This window comes from Colobus angolensis, unplaced genomic scaffold (genome assembly GCF_000951035.1).
Source record: "Colobus angolensis palliatus isolate OR3802 unplaced genomic scaffold, Cang.pa_1.0 Scaffold3, whole genome shotgun sequence".
Taxonomy (NCBI): Eukaryota; Metazoa; Chordata; class Mammalia; order Primates; family Cercopithecidae; genus Colobus; species Colobus angolensis.
Window position 1 is genome coordinate 2,209,612 of NW_012116265.1, and position 17,372 is coordinate 2,226,983.

The 17,372-nt window shown below is 52.3% G+C and overlaps 1 protein-coding gene across 1 annotated transcript in view; it reads left to right on the forward strand.

Annotated features, from left to right (window-relative positions):
- The window catches only part of CCDC88C (coiled-coil domain containing 88C), a gene marked incomplete at its 5' end in the record, with an annotated part of 152,360 nt that overhangs the window by 96,762 nt on the left and 38,226 nt on the right, over nt 1-17,372 (forward strand). The window contains 6 exons of the mRNA XM_011949794.1: nt 314-460; nt 1,430-1,574; nt 5,062-5,246; nt 10,853-10,990; nt 12,456-13,526; nt 16,658-16,785. Of these exons, the coding sequence (XP_011805184.1) occupies nt 314-460; nt 1,430-1,574; nt 5,062-5,246; nt 10,853-10,990; nt 12,456-13,526; nt 16,658-16,785 (1,814 nt within the window). The remainder of the gene's footprint in view (nt 1-313; nt 461-1,429; nt 1,575-5,061; nt 5,247-10,852; nt 10,991-12,455; nt 13,527-16,657; nt 16,786-17,372) is intronic.

Sequence of the window (17,372 nt, forward strand, 5' to 3'; positions counted from 1 at the left end):
GGGCACCTGTAATCGCAGCTACTCGAGAGGCTGAGGCAGGAGAATTGCTGAACCCAGGAGGTGGAGGTTGCAGTGAGCTGAGATCGCGCCACTGCACCCCAGCCTGGGCGACAGAGTGAGATTCCGTCTCGAAAAAAAAAAAAAAGGTGAAGATGATAAAAACAAAAAGTGAAGAATAAACTTCCTGCCTCAGACTTCCCTCTAGATTGTTTGCTTGGGTCCAGATGCCTGAAAGAGCTTTGGTTTTAGAATTCTGTCCTAATGACCCAGGTGCCTTTATCTGATGGTTCTCATGTATGTTTTTGCTAACCAGGAGCTGAGAGAAGATAATATCATTTTAATTGAAACCAAGGCCATGCTGGAGGAACAGCTGACTGCTGCTCGGGCCCGGGGCGATAAAGTCCATGAACTGGAAAAGGAGAACCTGCAGCTGAAATCAAAGCTTCACGACCTGGAATTGGTACTGCAGGCTGTGTTGTTACTGCACTGAAAACAGATTGGGGTCGGGCACAGTGGCTCATGCCTATAATCCCAGCACTTTGGGAGGCTAAGGTGGGAGGATCCCTTGAGCCCAGGAGTTCTAGCCCTGGCAACCTAGTGAGGCTCCATCTCTACAAAAATTTAAAAATTGGGCATGGTGGTGTGAGCCTGTAGTCGCATCTACCTGGGGAGACTGAGGCGGGAGGGTTGCTTGAAGCTGGGAGGTTGAGGTTGTAGTGAGCCATGATCACACCGCTGCATTCCAGCCTGGGTGACAGAGCAAGACCCTGTCTCAGAAAAAAAAACAAAAGAAAACAGATTGGGGCAGGTTCAGGTTTATGCCATGACCTTCTCTGATAGTTCAGCTACTGGGTTTGTTGCTGCTCCCGCCGCTGCTGCTCCCACCGCTACCACCAATGACTTGCTGACTGCGGGGAGTAGCTGGCTAGAATCAGCAGGCCTGAGTGGGTGCCACTTAACACCCACAAACAGCACTTGACTTCTGTATTGCTTTTCTGTAGGAATGAGTGTGCGTGTGTGTCTTTTGCAAGAAGGGTCTTTGCTGTTGTTGATGGTGTGGGGTGAGCCGTGATCTGTTAGCCTCTTAACAGCTTTAGAGGCCTGTTAGGGCTTCGCTAGAGCCACGAAGCTGCCCATCACTGCACACTTGCTTTAAAGCCCTGTGCAATGCGTCACTTTGTTCAGACAGCATTCAGTTAGGGACCTCGGGTCTCTCTTCATAACCTAGGTAGCCAGGTCAGGGTACCTTTGAGTGGCTTTACCTCTCATAGCAGGGCCCTGTGGTGGGACGTTTCTGTGCAGCTCTTTATTTGGAAGTGAGCCAGCACATCTTCATCCACAGCACATGATGGTAGCTGTACAGGGGCTGAGGCTTGTCCAGAGGGCTCCCCAGCTGTGCAGCCTCACTTCTTGCCTCTTCTTACCCCAGGACCGGGACACAGATAAGAAACGAATTGAGGAGCTGCTGGAAGAAAACATGGTCCTTGAGATTGCACAGAAGCAGAGCATGAACGAATCTGCCCATCTTGGCTGGGAGCTGGAGCAGCTGTCCAAGAACGCAGACTTGTCAGACGGTAGGTAGTGCCTGGTGCCAAGGAGCCAGCCTGGCCGTGACCACCGCTGCCTCCAGGGAGCTGAGCCCTGGGCTCTGGAGCTGCCATGTTAGCCCATCCATTAATCCCAGGCAAACACGATTTCCTTCAAGCGCCACTTGGAACTGTTTCATTACAGTTCTCCCCAGGGAAGACACAAGGGGTCTGGCAGCCTTGATGTCAGGGTCTGGCAGCCTTGATGTCAGGACACAAAACACAAATTAAGTGTTGCTAGGTTTCCCAATTCCCATATGGACATTCCCAAGAGCTTTCAGATTATAGTGCACTGACACCCAGAGGCTCTCTTAGGCCATCTGTGGATGGCTGAAAGCCCTGGATGGCGGGAGTCATCACCAGTGGGCACGGATCCCTGCTATAAATGTACCCTGGGCGTTATTTCCTCCATTCATTTGTATAATTGGGCAAGATGAAGGCAGCCTGTTTTCTCTCTCATGGGTGTGGGGGTTGCTGAGTGGCTGTTGCCCCCAAGACCCAGTTTCTCAGCGCCTCTGTCGGGCCTCTCCCTTTCCCTCTTCCCTCCTGGACTTGCTCTGCTGCCCACTGCCCTGCGCGCCCCCCGAGAGGAGGTGTCGGTCATGGGAAGCGTGGGCGGGGCTGCACTCAGCCCCGCTCGCAGGAAGCCTCAGCCCCGGCAAACAATGAGCCAGTTCCTGCGTTTGAAAATAGCACACGCTCACTGTTCCGGTGCACGTGATAGTGCAAGTTCACAGTTACTTAGACTTTCCAGGGTGTGATGGGGCTTTTGGCTTGTTTAGGGAGTGGCTTTAAAAAATTTTGATAGACGTCTAAGCATTCTGGAAAGGTTATTGGAAACAGGTGAATATTTTTTGTATTTGGGGGTTTCTGTCAGTTCCAAGCCTAAAATCAGTTTCACTGTGAATCAGTGTGAGAAGTTTGCTGTCTCTGCTTTGGTATCTGTGCATAGCGCTGGGGCCTGAGGGCTGCAAGAGGGGGATCCCCCCAAATCCCTTGCTTCTGGAAGTCCAAGTTGAGGGTGCCCCCTGGTGGAGTAGAGAGGTGGTGCAAGCAGCTTAGGATGGTCTCCCATTAACGAAGTATTTGTTAGAGACCATGGTGGCTAGTAGGGTGAGAAGGCCTCACCGATTTACAGTATTTTGTATAATGTGTGAGCTCTTTCAGGTTAATACCATGATTTATTCTTAGTCTTGTCAACTCCTAGTGCCTAGCTAGGAGCCGACATCATTCTAGTGTTTGCTAGAATGATGGCATCGTGCAAGCAAAGCCTGAGTGTGTGGGGCAGTGGCTTTGAGAGCCAGAAACACCTGGCATAAATCCTTGGTTCCTCCACTAGTTTGCTAGGTGACCTAGGGCAAGTACTTAACCTTTTAAAACTTTAGTTTCCTTACCTGCAAAATGGGGGTAATGAACCTGCCTCACAGGATGGCTGTGAGGATGAGTGAGAAGACAGCGGAGCATGAATCCCGACTCTGGCCCTTGGTGTGTTGCATAGAGGGCAGCTCTTCTTGTCTGTCTTACTAGGACATACCCAGTTACTCTGGTTGCTGGGGGTGCTGATGAGATTTGCACTAGTAAGGAAACACTGGGCCGGGCACAGTGGCTCATGCCTGTAATCCCAGCACTTTGGGAGATTAAGGCAGGCAGATCACTTGAGGTCAGGAGTTCGAGACCAGCCTGGCCAACATGGAGAAACCTCGCCTCTACTAAAAGTACAAAAATTAGCCAGGCATGGTGGTGCATGCCTGTAATCCCAGCTACTCAGAAGACTGAGGCAGGAGAATCACTTGAACCTGAGAGGTGGAGGTTGCAGCGAGCCAAGATCACACCACTGCACTCCAGCCTGGGCAAGAGAGTGAGACTCTGTCTCAAAAAAAAAAAAAAAAGGAGAAACACCGGCGTTTTCATAGTAAACCATTGTGTCATTTTAATAGTCTTCAAGGCACTGACTTTAATGGAAGAGGAAATGAAACATTGACTCCATTGTTTAACTCATAGAACCTTAAAAATTATTCTCTGTGGTCAGTTTGGGAAGGTGAAAAGGGATGGTGGTTATGGTTGCAGAAAAGTGTGCTTGTACCTAATGCCACAGATCTAAACACTTTAAAATGGCTGAAGTGGTACTTTTTAAATGTATTTTTCTATAATTTTAAAAATGGATTCCCCCCCACCCATGAATTCTGCAGAGGCACTGTCCAGATGACCACAGGTTTTGAAATAATGGAGTCTTATTTGAGGCTCGGTGTCGAAGTTAGGTTAGTTTCATTTACAGCTTAGTTGGGCCAGAGCCCTCCAAGCGTCTTTGTATGTGGAGTGTGTGTATGTGTTTATGTGTGTGTCAGCGCTGGGCTGGGGCCAGGGACACACCGTCCCCTCTACTGCTCGCCTGTTGTTGCTTTGGGTCTTTGGGGCGTTCTGGCCTGTTGGGTGCTCCATGTCGTTATCCTTAGTAGAAGATGGAAACTCAGAGGGAAACGAGACGCTGTTCAGTCTTTATGATCACCCGGGGATCTGAACACACACATTTCCAGATTTATGTGTTTGCTGTGAAAGCCATCACCCCCCATAACCACAGCCCCCGGGGTGAAGAGGTGGGGGAAAGAATAGCTGTATTAGCAACAGTGTGGAAAGGATGTGGCACTCAGTTGGGTAAATGAGGGGTGGAAGAACCTGGCTCCCTTCTTAAGAGGGCTTTTGCATACCCTTTTTTTCCCGTCCCGAAATAGCCCCATGACTTACCTCAAATCATGCACCTGCTTGTGGCAGGAAGGGCCAGGAACTCCCATCCCTGACTCGAGATTGTTCCCTTCTCCATTTGCATCTGAGCTGTTTAAAAGCAGAGTAGATAGTCTGCCTTTTACTATTTTTAGCTTATTTTTCATCTCACTTAGAATTTTAAAAGCAATTTGCATACACTATCACAGTTTTCTTCAACATAATTGTGAAGTCACAGAAAGAAATCTCTGCATAGCATCTCATCCAGGCTGACAAGTGCCCAGCACATGTTCCAGTGTAGCTTTCTATCACCCGTGGCCGACGGGAGTGGTCAGTTAACGTGTTCCTGCCTGCTGAGCAGCCGAGGTGTCCGCTATGCTCTTGGGGGCATGGAATACATCGCCTATGTATACTCTCTGTTAGCCTCTAAAATCCTTGATTGGACAGTTAGGTAGCAGCCTGATAGCCAAATGTTTCCCATAAGTGACACAGTCCTCGAATTGGCTCCTGGACTGTAACCTGCCACCTTCTTGAGCCCTGGATTACTGCCCTGACAGACCCCAGCAAAGCCTAAAGAGGAACCCTCGGGCACTGGGAGTGGAGGGGCAGCAGGGAGGGTCCCCGGCTGACCTGTGGGAGCTCCTCCCCGGCCCCTTAGACCCTGGACTCTGGGACTGATGACCATCTCAGAACTTGGGGCAGAGAGTGGAAGTGGAGGCCCACAGAACGCTGGGCTCTGACTGGACTTTGTCTTCAGCCTCCAGGAAGTCGTTTGTGTTTGAGCTGAACGAATGTGCGTCCAGCCGCATCCTGAAGCTGGAGAAGGAGAACCAGAGCCTCCAGAGCACCATCCAGGGGCTGCGGGATGCGTCCCTGGTGCTGGAGGAGAGCGGCCTCAAGTGCGGGGAGCTGGAGAAGGAAAACCACCAGCTCAGCAAGAAGGTACCTCAGCCTCCTGAGGTCAGCGGGGAGGCACAGAGCCCTCGGGCAACCTCCTCCCTCCCCAGTGCTTGTCTGGAGCACACAGACAAGGAGGCGCTGGGTAGAGCATGCAGGTGTCAGGGAGTGGGCAGAATCCGGGCGCAGTCACCACTGATTATAATGGGAACGGGAGTGAGGACTGGGGAGAGCCAGAGAGAGTGGGGCCCTGTCCCTGCTCCGCTGCCATTAGAGGATGACCTGGACATGTGACTTTCTTGTGCCTCGTTGTCTTCATCTGTGAAATGGGGTTGGTGGGGTGCCTGCCTGTAAAAAGAAAACTCCCTTGTTCTCTTCTATGCCACTGTTCCCAGTACCTCACTGCCTGGACCAGGGGTGTGGGGTTTCCCCACATCAAGCAATTCTCAAGTTCTCGGGGGACAGCAGCTGGGTATCCTACAGTTTAATTCAATTCTGACACTACAGACCCCGCAGCCTAAGGGCTCAGTCCCACCAGCCTGCCTCCCACTTCAGGTGCCAGTCCAAGTCGGGATTGTCACCTGTGCTTCTGACCGGCTGGCTGTAGATCAGAGGTTCCCACTGCCCGCTTCGAGGGCTCCACTATTGCCTAGATGGCTTAGTAGTCCTTGTTTATTACGAAGTATACAGTGCACAGGCGGAACAGATACACAGGGCGGTGGGTGCGGGGAGTGGTGCGACCCTACCCTGCCCTCTGCGGGTGCCTCTCCAGCACCTCCACATGTTCACCAGCCTGGACACTTTTTGACTTAGTCCTTTTGGGTTTTTATGGAGGTTTCATTATATAGGCATGGTTGATTACATCATTTGCCATTTGATTAGTTCAACCTCCAGCCCCTCTCTCCTCCCTGGAGGTAGGGGAGACCTGAAAGTTTCAACTCTCACATGGTTGGTTCCCTTGGCAGCCAGCCCCCATCCTGCGGCTCTCCAGGAGCCCCCAGTCCTCATTCATCTTAGCATACAAGAAAGACACCTATCCCTTTGGAGATTCCAAGGATTTTCGAAACTTGTGCAAGGAAATTTAGCAACAAACAAACACACATTTCTTTCTTTCTTTCTTCCTTTTTTTTTTTTTAGGCTGAGTTTTGTTCTTGTTCCCCAGGCTGGAGTGCAATGGCATAATCTCGGCTCACTGCAACTCCGCTTCCCAGGTTCAGGCGCTTCTCCTGCCTCAGCCTCCCGAGTAGCTGGGATTACAGGCACCCACCACCACGCCCAGCTAATTTTATATTTTTGGTAGAGACGGGGTTTTGCCATGTTGTCCAGGCTGGTCTCAAACTCCTGACCTCAGGTGACCCACCCGCCTCGGCCTCCCAAAGTGCTGGGATTACAGGTGTGAGCCACTGTGCCTGGCCCCAGACACACATTTCTTATGCTGGCTGTTGTGGGGATTAGAGGAGGTAGTGTGTGTGATGGATTCGGCACATAGCAAGCACTCAGTAAAAAGAGAGCAGTGCACTGTTATAAACTTTGCAGTAGGGACCCAGGGAGACGAAGCAGTAAGGTACCAAATACCAGATGTTGAGCTGTTGACTACAGTGATGATGAACATCCCTGGGGCTGCAAAGCCTAGGTATGAATGTGTGAGGCCACTGGTGGAACACCTTAGGGTCTTGCTAGTGGTAAAACAAGCAGGTCAGTGCTTTCTCCCTCCTCTGGGTTTATGGGATGGGGAGGAAGAGATAGCTGAACTGTGTTCTCTTTTAATGACAGCTGTTAGGTGTTCCTGGGATCACAGTAGAAGCCAGACATCTGGGCGAACAGATGAGGGTTTGCCAGCCAGTCTTGTTCTACAGTTAAGAGGATCCCTGTCACATGGCAGATTCCACCTCAGGTGCAGGAAGGGGCCATTGAGAGACTAGGGATTGCTGACAGGTCTTGCTCATTCCAGGTGAGAGAACCTCTCATCCACCCGCCTCACACTGTGGAGGAGTAGTGTGGGCTCTGAACGCACCAGCTGTCAGATTCCAGCCGAGGGAGGAGGCCAGAGTGTTCTTGCGGGCTGACTGCCATGCAGGACAGGCACATCCGGGTGTCTCCCAACCCACTGTGAGTCCTGGCAGTATCATCTACTGAGGCGTCACTGTGGCAGGAGACCTGCGTCCCCTGGCTCTGCAGGTTCTATTTTTTTTTGACGGAGTCTCGCTCTGTTGCCCAGGCTAGAGTGCAGTGGTGCAATCTCAGCTTCCTTGCTATCTCCACCTCCTGGGTTCAAGCGATTCTCCTGTCTTGGCCTCCCGAGTAGCTGGGATTACAGGCAGGTGCCACCATGCCCAACTAATTTTTGTGTTTTTAGTGGAGATGGGGTTTTGCCATGTTGGCCAGGCTGGTCTCCTGACCTCAGGTGATCCAGCTGCCTCGGCCTCCCAGTGTGAGCCACCACGCCCAGCCACTCTGCAGGTTCATGGTCTCTGAGGCTGGGAACAGGTCCCCCACTTCTGGGAACTGATCCCTTGAGTTCCCTCATGGGACCTCTCCTACGTGGCTGCTCACTCTTGTCCCTTTGAAGCTTTGTGTGCCTTGCAGCATTTTAGCTGCCAGGTGGTTTTTCCTCTCTTTATAGGACAACAGAAAACATCCTCGCCCCATGCCACGTCCTCCGGCGCAGGGCAGCATGGGGAAAGTGACTCGGTTTTCTGAGACAGGGTCTCGCTCTGTCATCTAGGCAGGAGTGCGATGGTGTGACCACGGCCCACTGCAGCGTCAACCTCCAGAGCTCAAGTAATCCTCCCACATCAGCCTCCCGGGTAGCTGGGACCACAGGCACATACCACCATGCCCAGCTAATTTTTTTTTGAAACTGGGGTCTCTTTATGTTGCCCAGGCTGGTCTCAAACTCCTAGGCTCAAGCAGTCCTTCCGCATCAGCCTCCCAAAGTGCTAGGATCACAGGTGTGAGCCACCGTGGCTGGCTCGGCATTTTGGTTTCTTAGATTCATGTGGGCCTAGCACGGGAAATGTCTTCATACATGGCAGCCCAGCCTTGGCCATGATAAAAAGAATTGGCCTTTAGGAAGATGAGAACCTCCAGCTCTGCAGGTCCTCACGACGCTGCCCTGCAAAGCCTGCAGTATTATCTCACTGGCCTAGTGACATTTTGTGTCCCCTCCTGGCAGGTCACCAAGGTGGTGCTCAGGCATCTCTCCGCCCTGTTCTGTCTGCTGTGGCCCCTCCTCTGTACAAACAGGACCTGGCGGGAGCTCCGCCCACCCATCACGACTCCTTATGCTGGTCTCTCAGGCCCTACCCACTTCCTCCCTGGCCCAATGCCAGCCTCTCCTGCCATGGGCCTAGGGAGGCCCTGTCTTGGCACACACTCCCTGGTCGCGGGGGCACCGGAAGGGAGGGGCCGCCATTCCCAGGCAGAGCTGTCCCGTGTCTGAAGCCTGGAGCTCTTTCCTCTCTCTTGTCCTCGACCTGCCCTGAGCCTGGCTGGAATCTGGCCCGACTCTGCGGGGTGGTTCTCCCTTCACCCTCTGTCCACGTCTCACTCACTGTTTTATTGGCCCCAGTGCCCAGCCCGAAGCCTGACACGTAAAGGGAGCCCTCCAGCGTTTGACAGGTGAAACCTTCAGCACCAGCAGGAGGCGGGCTGTGCTTCAGGCCTGGCAACCCTCAGCCAGCTCAGCTCATCCTGAATTTCCCTCTCCGACCTCAGCCATCCAGCTGGCATTTCCCAATCAGTAAGCAAGCCCATTGGCCCTGCTGAGTCCCACAGGGGGCCCTAGCGCCTACCTGGCTTTCCAGCTCACCCCGAGTGTAGCCCAGGCTGCACACTTGCTATAGTCTGGGACCTCTGGAAACCATAGTTCCCTGAAGTTAAAACATCTTTCCTTCTAACTCAGGGCACCTCCATGGGTCCTAGAGAAGCCCCTTCCTTCCTCTGTGTCTGTAGCTTTGTATCAAAGTCATAAGAGTTCATTCTTTGACTCAAGAAGGAAAAAGAACCCTTATTTTTAGAGGAAGAGGGGCAGCCCTTTGGGGACCTGTGACGAGAGGCAGGAGCAGCTCATGTAAAGACGTGGGGGCTGAGGGGCCTGGGGGCTGAGGGGCAGGGTCCTGGCACCCACAATTCCTGAGAAAACACGCGACCGTCGCCCAAGCCAGAGGCTGCAGGGAGGACAGAAAACCCTCTGGAGGCCAGAAGGCCTGCAGCCAGCCCGTGTCTCAGCCCAGCAAGTTCGTCAGGGGCTTGGGCATTCTTCGGGGATGGACCCGGAGTATAGGACAAAGAACCACAGAATGAGAAAGATGAGGGGTCCAGCAGGGGTAGGTAGGACCCAGGAAATCACACCTTTAGACCAGAAGCAACAGCAATCAGAAATGCGAGGGTTGGCCAGGCGTGGTGGCTCACACCTGTAACCCCAGTACTTCGGGAGGCCGAGGTGGGCGGATCACCTGAAGTCAGGAGTTTGAGACCAGCCTGGCCAACACGGTGAAACCCCGTCTCTACTAAAAATATAAAAATTAGCTGGGTGTGGTTGCAGGCTCCTGTAGTCCTAGTTACTCAGGAGACTGAGGCAGGAAAATTGCTTGAATCTGGGAGGCAGAGGTTGCAGTGAGCCGAGATCGTGCCATTGTACTCCAGCCTGGGCAAAACTCTGTCTCAAAAAAAAAAAAAAGCAAGGGTTGAGTCAGAATCTGCATTTCAGTAAGTCATCTGCACACTCATGTGCAATGAGGAGCATGAGGACCTCTGTTTAGGTAGTTCGTGTTTAGGAGGGCTGGGCACAGGTGGGTTCTGGCATAAGAGTTTGATGTCAGGGAGATCACTGGGTGGCTGTCCAGGCCAGACAAAAGGACAAAATGTGACCTGGCTGTGATGGAGATGGTGGAAGAGGTAGGAAGGACAGGGCTTGGTGACAGATTCACATAGAGGTGAAAGAGGAAGAGATATAACAGAGAGGCACTTGAGCAGCCAGGTGACATCACCAGCCAAGGCAGGGAGTCTCTGGGAGGACAGGGAGATGGGTGTATGTGAAGCCCCCGAGGGCATCCAGTGGTGGTGGCCCCAGGCAGTGGAGCACATGGCAGCAAGGATAGGGCAGAGGGATACTGGGGAGATGGGGGGATGGGTTGCTGCCTGGTGACCTTACTGTCTTTTTTTTTTTTTTTTTTTTTGAGACGGAGTCTCGCTCTGTCGCCCAGGCTGGAGTGCAGTGGCCGGATCTCAGCTCACTGCAAGCTCCACCTCCCGGGTTTACGCCATTCTCCTGCCTCAGCCTCCCAAGTAGCTGGGACTACAGGCGCCCGCCACCTCGCCCGGCTAGTTTTTTGTATTTTTTAGTAGAGACGGGGTTTCACCGTGTTAGCCAGGATGGTCTCGATCTCCTGACCTCATGATCCGCCCGTCTCGGCCTCCCAAAGTGCTGGGATTACAGGCTTGAGCCACCGCGCCCGGCCGACCTTACTGTCTTAAGAGTGACAGCTGTGGTGTGGGGAGGTTGCTACAGAATGATGCCAGGAGGTCTTCCCTTGAGAAAACACCCATTAGTGCATTTTGTGGGAGTGAGAGGTTTCCGTTTTGTTTTAAATCATGGTTCACTTCGTAGGACTGACGTCTACACTGGGCTGGGTCTTTTGGTTCTGCAGATTGAAAAGTTACAGACCCAGCTGGAGAGAGAAAAGCAGAGCAACCAAGATCTGGAGACCCTCAGTGAGGAGCTGATCAGAGAGAAGGAGCAGCTGCAGAGTGACATGGAGACCCTGAAAGCTGACAAAGCCAGGCAGGTAGGTGCCTCTCCCAGAATCCCTGCCTGCAAGACGGAGAGCCAGGATTACCGCCATTCCTGGTACTGTATTGTGGATGCATGGATTATCTGTTACCTAGCTTAGCCACAGCTTAAATCAGCAATTCTCAGTTTCCCAACTGGCAGTGGGAAAAGGTGGGGTGAATTTTGCTTCTCAAGGGACATTTGGCAGTGTCTCAAGACATTTTTGATTGTTGTGACCCGGGGGAAGAGAGGGGGTGGTGCTCCTGGCGTAGAGTGGGTAGAGGCCAAGGATGCTGCTGCTACACATTCTTCAGCGTGCAGGGCAAGGAACACTCCATCTGCAAATGTTCGTGGTGCCCCAGCTGAGAATCCTGTCAAACCCGTGTGGTTTTATTTGCCTCACACTACAAGCAGCCCCAGGGTTCAGGGATGCCATCAGGAACAAGGCCTCTTGCCTACAGCTCTGCCAGCCTTAACAGTGGCTGCTGCACATCCCTCAGGTACAAGCAGAGAAAGGTGGAGGGCTTAGCGGCACAGGGAGACCCTCCAAGGACGCTCCATAGACATCACGTTGGCCAGAACTGACGTGTGACTACCTCTGCCTGCAAAGAATGCCAGAGTACCAAGTATTTTAGTGTTTTGTTTTGTTTTGTTTAATTTAATAGTGATGGGATCTTGTTATGTTGTCCAGGCTGGTCTCAAACTCCTGGGCTCAAGTGATCCTCCCATCTTAGCTTCCCAAGGTGTTGGGATTACAGGCATGAGCCACAATCCCCGGCCCCAAGTATTTTAGCTTTTTGGCGTCTGTAGTAGGGGAATAAAAAGCCCAGAGAAGATGGTTGGAATGGCACATGGTAAACAGACGGACAGGGCCCTGCCCAGATGTTGCTCACAGCCAGGAAGGCACACTTCCAGGTGACAGGCGAGGTGATCTCAGGAGGGTGCTACTGAGAGAATAGGGTGCTGAGGGAGAGAATACTGGGGTGCATGGCCACCTTAGAATTGTCATGCCAGGATGTTTTGGGGAGCTGGCCCCAGTGTGAGAAGGAACCAGTGAGGTTGATAGTCAGAGGAAAGTACTCCAGGCAGAGGGATCAGCACGTGCAAAGTGTTCATAGTTAGACGGGCTAGGAGTAGTGAGCAGGAGGTGGAGAGTGGTATAAGCAGAGGCAGCAGCGGTGGGCAGGGCCTGGCCACCAGAGACCAAGAGAAACCACTGAAACTTAAGTGAGGAAGAGAGATGTAATTTACATTTTAAAATCATCCTGGCTGCTCTGAGTGTATTCGGACTTGAACCGTCTAAGTGGTGGTGTCCGTGCCCACTCACCTGTGTCTGTCAGGCCTCTGGGGAACACACAGGCGTCTGAGCACAGGTAGGACGCCGCTCAAGACCTTCTGGCTCCCATCCCCCAGTGTGAGTCCATGTCACTGAAATAGGTTCCTGCCGCAGCCTGGGTTGTGCCTATTGTGTTTTCCCACAGATCAAGGACCTTGAGCAGGAAAAGGACCACCTCAACCGAGCCGTGTGGTCACTGCGGGAAAGGTCGCAGGTCAGCAGCGAGGCCCGCATGAAAGACGTGGAGAAGGAGAACAAAGCCCTCCACCAGTCAGTGACAGAGGCCAATGGCAAGCTCAGCCAGTTGGAGTTTGAGAAGCGGCAGCTGCACAGGGACTTGGAGCAGGCCAAGGAGAAGGGGGAGCGGGCGGAGAAGCTGGAGAGGGAGCTGCAGCGACTCCAGGAGGAGAATGGGAGGCTGGCCAGGAAGGTGACCTCCCTGGAGACGGCCACTGAGAAAGTCGAGGCCCTGGAGCATGAGAGCCAGGGCCTGCAGCTGGAGAACCGGACGCTGAGGAAGTCTCTGGACACCTTGCAGAATGTGTCCCTGCAACTTGAGGGCCTGGAGCGTGACAACAAGCAGCTGGACGCAGAGAACCTAGAGCTGCGCAGGCTCGTGGAGACCATGCGCTTCACCAGTACCAAGCTGGCACAGATGGAGAGGGAGAACCAGCAGCTGGAGCGTGAGAAGGAGGAGCTGAGGAAGAACGTGGAGCTGCTCAAGGCGCTGGGCAAGAAGTCAGAGCGCCTGGAGCTCAGCTACCAGAGCGTGAGCGCCGAGAACCTCCGGCTGCAGCAGAGCCTGGAGAGCAGCAGCTGCAAGCAGCAGACCCTGGAGAGTGAGCTGGGCGAGCTGGAGGCCGAGCGCCAGGCACTGCGGCGGGACCTGGAGGCCCTCCAACTGGCCAATGCACAGCTGGAGGGAGCTGAGAAGGACAGGAAGGCCCTGGAGCAGGAGGTGGCCCAGCTTGAGAAGGATAAGAAGCTGCTGGAGAAGGAGGCCAAGCGACTGTGGCAGCAGGTGGAGCTCAAGGACGCGGTCTTGGACGATAGCACTGCCAAACTGTCCGCAGTCGAGAAGGAGAGCCGTGCACTGGACAAGGAGCTGGCCCGCTGCAGGGACGCGGCTGGCAAGCTGAAGGAGCTGGAGAAGGACAACCGGGACCTCACCAAGCAAGTCACCGTGCATGCGAGGACGCTGACGACTCTGAGGGAGGTGAGTGGAAGCAGGCGGCCCCTGTAAAGGGGTTGGCAGGTGGTGGTCGTGGTGGTGGGTTCTGTGGTGCATGGTTTCAGGAGAGATGTAAGATTCTGTGTCCTCCTTAAATGCTTTATCTAATTCTAAACAGCAATCCCTAAAGGTCTAAGAACCCAATAAATACCACATATTACAATCTTATGACCCAGAGGTTCGTTCCTCATAGTTTGGGTTGTTTCATTTCATCATTTTCCCTCGTGTGTACAGACACATGCTTAATGTCATACTTACAACACAGGTGAGCTGTTACGGTTTTTATTTATTATGTTGTGGGTTTTGTTATTATTTTAGATTTCAAAGCCACAATTTCCCAATGGCTGTAAGATATTTATTTATTTATTTATTTATTTATTTATTTATTTATTTTGTCTTATTTATTTATTTATTTATTTTTGAGACAGAGTCTCACTCTGTCGCCCAGGCTAGAGTGTTGCAGCGCAATCTCAGCTCACTGCAACCTCTGTCTACCAGATTCAAGCAATTCTCGTGCCTCAGCATCCCACGTAGCTTGGACTACAGATACACGCTACCACATCCGGCTAATCTTTTTGTATTTTTAGTAGAGACAGGTTTTCACCATGTTGGCCAGGCTGGTCTCGAACGTCTGACCTCAGGTGATCCACCATCTTGGCCTCCCCAAGTGCTGGGATTACAGGCATGAGCCACTGCACGCGGCCCTTACTTATTTTTGAGATAGAGTCTCGCTTTGTCGCCCAGGCTGGAGTGCAGTGGTGCAATGTCAGCTCACTGCAGGCTCCACCTCCTGGGTTCAAGCGATTCTCCTGCCTCAGCCTCCTGAGACTGGGATTACAGACATGTACCACCACGCCTAGCTAATTTTTGTATTTTCAGTAGAGACGGGGTTTCGCCGTCTTGGCCAGGCTGGTCTTGAACTCTAGACCTCAGGGGATCCATCCGCCTCAGCCTCCCAAAGTGCTGGGATTACAGGCGTGGGCCACTGCACTCGGCCAAGATATTTAATCCTATAGGTTTACTGTAATTATTTTTTAGACGTTTAGATTGTTTTAGTGTTTTCCACTATTTTATTTTTATTTATTACTTTTTAAATTTTATTACTTTTTTTCCTAGAATCCTTTGCTGAAGTATTTTTTTAATTTGTTTTTAAAATTTTAGCACCTTTTTTCCTAGAATCCTATTTTCCAGTATTTTAAATAATACTAGACATCCTTGTACACGTAGACCTTCATGAATCAAACTGTTTTTTAGGGTATATTCTCAGAAATTGAATTACAGGGTCAAAGGGTGTGAATGTGTTAGTCTCTTGAGGGATATAAAAATCCTCCAGAATTCCACATTGTCTTTACCCTGGTAAGTGTGGTGTGGGCCATCTGGGCATTTGTTTAGTATTCCGGGGTGAGTAGATGGCTGCTCTGGGAAATGGCTTCAGCAGCTGAATGGCCCGGCCCTGTTTAGTCTCACTCATGTAGGGTCTAACGTGGGGGGCCTGCCCACGTGGGAGAAGCCAGGCACTGGAGCACTGCACTTAAGGCCCAGTTCAGATGCCTGGCTTCTGCCATCTTGAGGCTTGGGCACCCCCAGTGGAGTCCTCCTCTAGTTCCTCGGCATGTGGTGAGTAGAGGAGGAAGAGAGAGTGAGGAAGATCACGCTGCATGGGTGGGCTCAGCAGCACAGCCACACCCAACCACAGGGTGCCACATGCCACACAAGAGAAGGAAATCGGTTTGGTGAACACTGAGCAGTCTCCACAGTGGAAAAAGATGACTGACCATCCATGCAGGCAATTCCGTGTGCTGTGGGGGAGAGATCCAAAATATGAATGCAGACAGAGCCCCAGCTGGTTAGCGTAGGTTTAGGCTGTGCTACAGTAGCCAACCCCAGCATCTCTGCAGCTCATCACAGCCAAGGCTTACCTCTTGTTCACCAGAGTCCAGGGGAGCCTCCAGGGAGTCTGTCCTGCTTGACCCAGCAGTCCAGGCTGTTTTGATCTCATGGTTCTGCCGTCTCAACACCAGGCTTGGGTGGTTGCCCTGGCAGGCAAAAGGGCAGCTGAAGGTCACACATAGGCTCTTCTGTGCTCCAGCCAGGAAGTGACCCACGTCACTTCCACCTACAGCCCCTTTGCCAGAGCTGCTGACCTGGCTTCAGCTGATACAGGGTGGCTGGGAAATTTGGGGGAGCAGGTGGTAAGCATCACCGTCTGTCACACTGCCCTTCAGGTTTGAGGATTTGGTAGGAGGGTTAAGCGTGCATGTGAACGACTGTGACACCGGGCAGAAAACGGTCACTACCGAGAGAGCTACAGAGAGGTGCTGACGTAAACTGGGGTGGAGGAAGTGAACCACCGACGTGCATTCAACACCCACGTTTTGAAAAGTAGACCAAGCCCGGGTGCAGTGGCTCACGTCTGTAATCCCAGCACTTTGGAAGACCAAAGTAGAAAGATTGCTTGAGGCCAGGAGTTCAAGACCAACCTGGAAATATAGCAAAACCCTATCTCTGCAAAAAATATAAAAATTAGCCAGGTGTGGTGGTGCACTTCTGTAATTCCAGCTACTGAGGAGGCTGAGGTGGGAGGATCACTTGAGCCAGGAGTTCAAGGCTGCAGTGAGCTGTGATCACACCGCTGCACTCCAGCTTAGGCAAGAGAGCAAGATGCTGTCTCTAAAAAATGAAAAGTAAACCATATCCAGGGTTTAAAATAAAGTATTTCCCCTCTTCACACATTTTATGTTTCAAAGTGTCTACAAGAGGCATTTAATTACTTGTTTCTCTGTTGAAAAGGCAGCCATATTACCAGATATCAAATGTACTACTTAAAGGTCAACATAAGTGGCATTTCAAATACGTGACTTAGAGAAGTGGCATATTAGATCCATCCTTGACATATTGCCACCTGGTCTGGTTGTTTTCAGCACCAGGAGGGCTGGACAAGTGCATTCATTGGCTTTTCTCGGGAAGAGCATCCCTGGGGTTCAGAGTCCCCTCGCTCCACACGGAGGCAGCCGTGGTCTGGGAGGACAGTTGCTCACACCCGGGCGGGGCTGGCACCTGGCCTCCCTGCATGTTTTGCTGAGCTTCTGTCCCGTGCTCTCCCCCCATCATTGCAGGACCTGGTGCTGGAGAAGCTGAAGAGCCAGCAGCTCAGCAGTGAGCTGGACAAGCTGAGCCAGGAACTGGAGAAGGTCGGCCTCAACAGGGAGCTGCTGCTGCAGGAGGACGACAGCGGCAGTGACACGTGAGGGCCTCCTCTCCCTCTCCCCATCGTGGGAGCACTTCCTCCGCTGTTCAGTCTGCAGGCTCCTCACCCTCCCCTGGGACCGCCATGAACTCTCTACTGCCGAGGGCTCTGATCTCACACAGTTCCTTGAACCCAAAGTTCCTTGGTCGTTTCTGTTCCAGCTCTTGTTCCTTGAGGTTCTCAGATAGGTGTGGAAGGAGATTTTGTCTGATGAAAAAGCTTATTAATTTTTTTTTCTTTTTTTTTCTGAGACAGGGTCTAACTCTGTCACCCAGGTAGGAGTGTGGCGTTATGACCTCGGCTTACCTCCATGTCCACCTCCCAGGTTCAAGTGATCCTCCAGCCCCAGCTGGAGACCACTACCCAGCTGGGACCACCGGCGTGCACCACCACACCTGACTAATCTTTGTATTTTTTGTAGAGAGGGGGTTTTGCCATTTTGGCCAGGCTGGTCTCGAACTCCTGAGCTCAAAGCGATCTGTCCACCTCAGCCTCCCAAAATGCTGGGGTTACAGGTGTGAGCCACTGCTCCCAGCCTCGCTTCTTAATGGTTTTTAAAAAGTAGACTATTAGAGTTTTTCCCT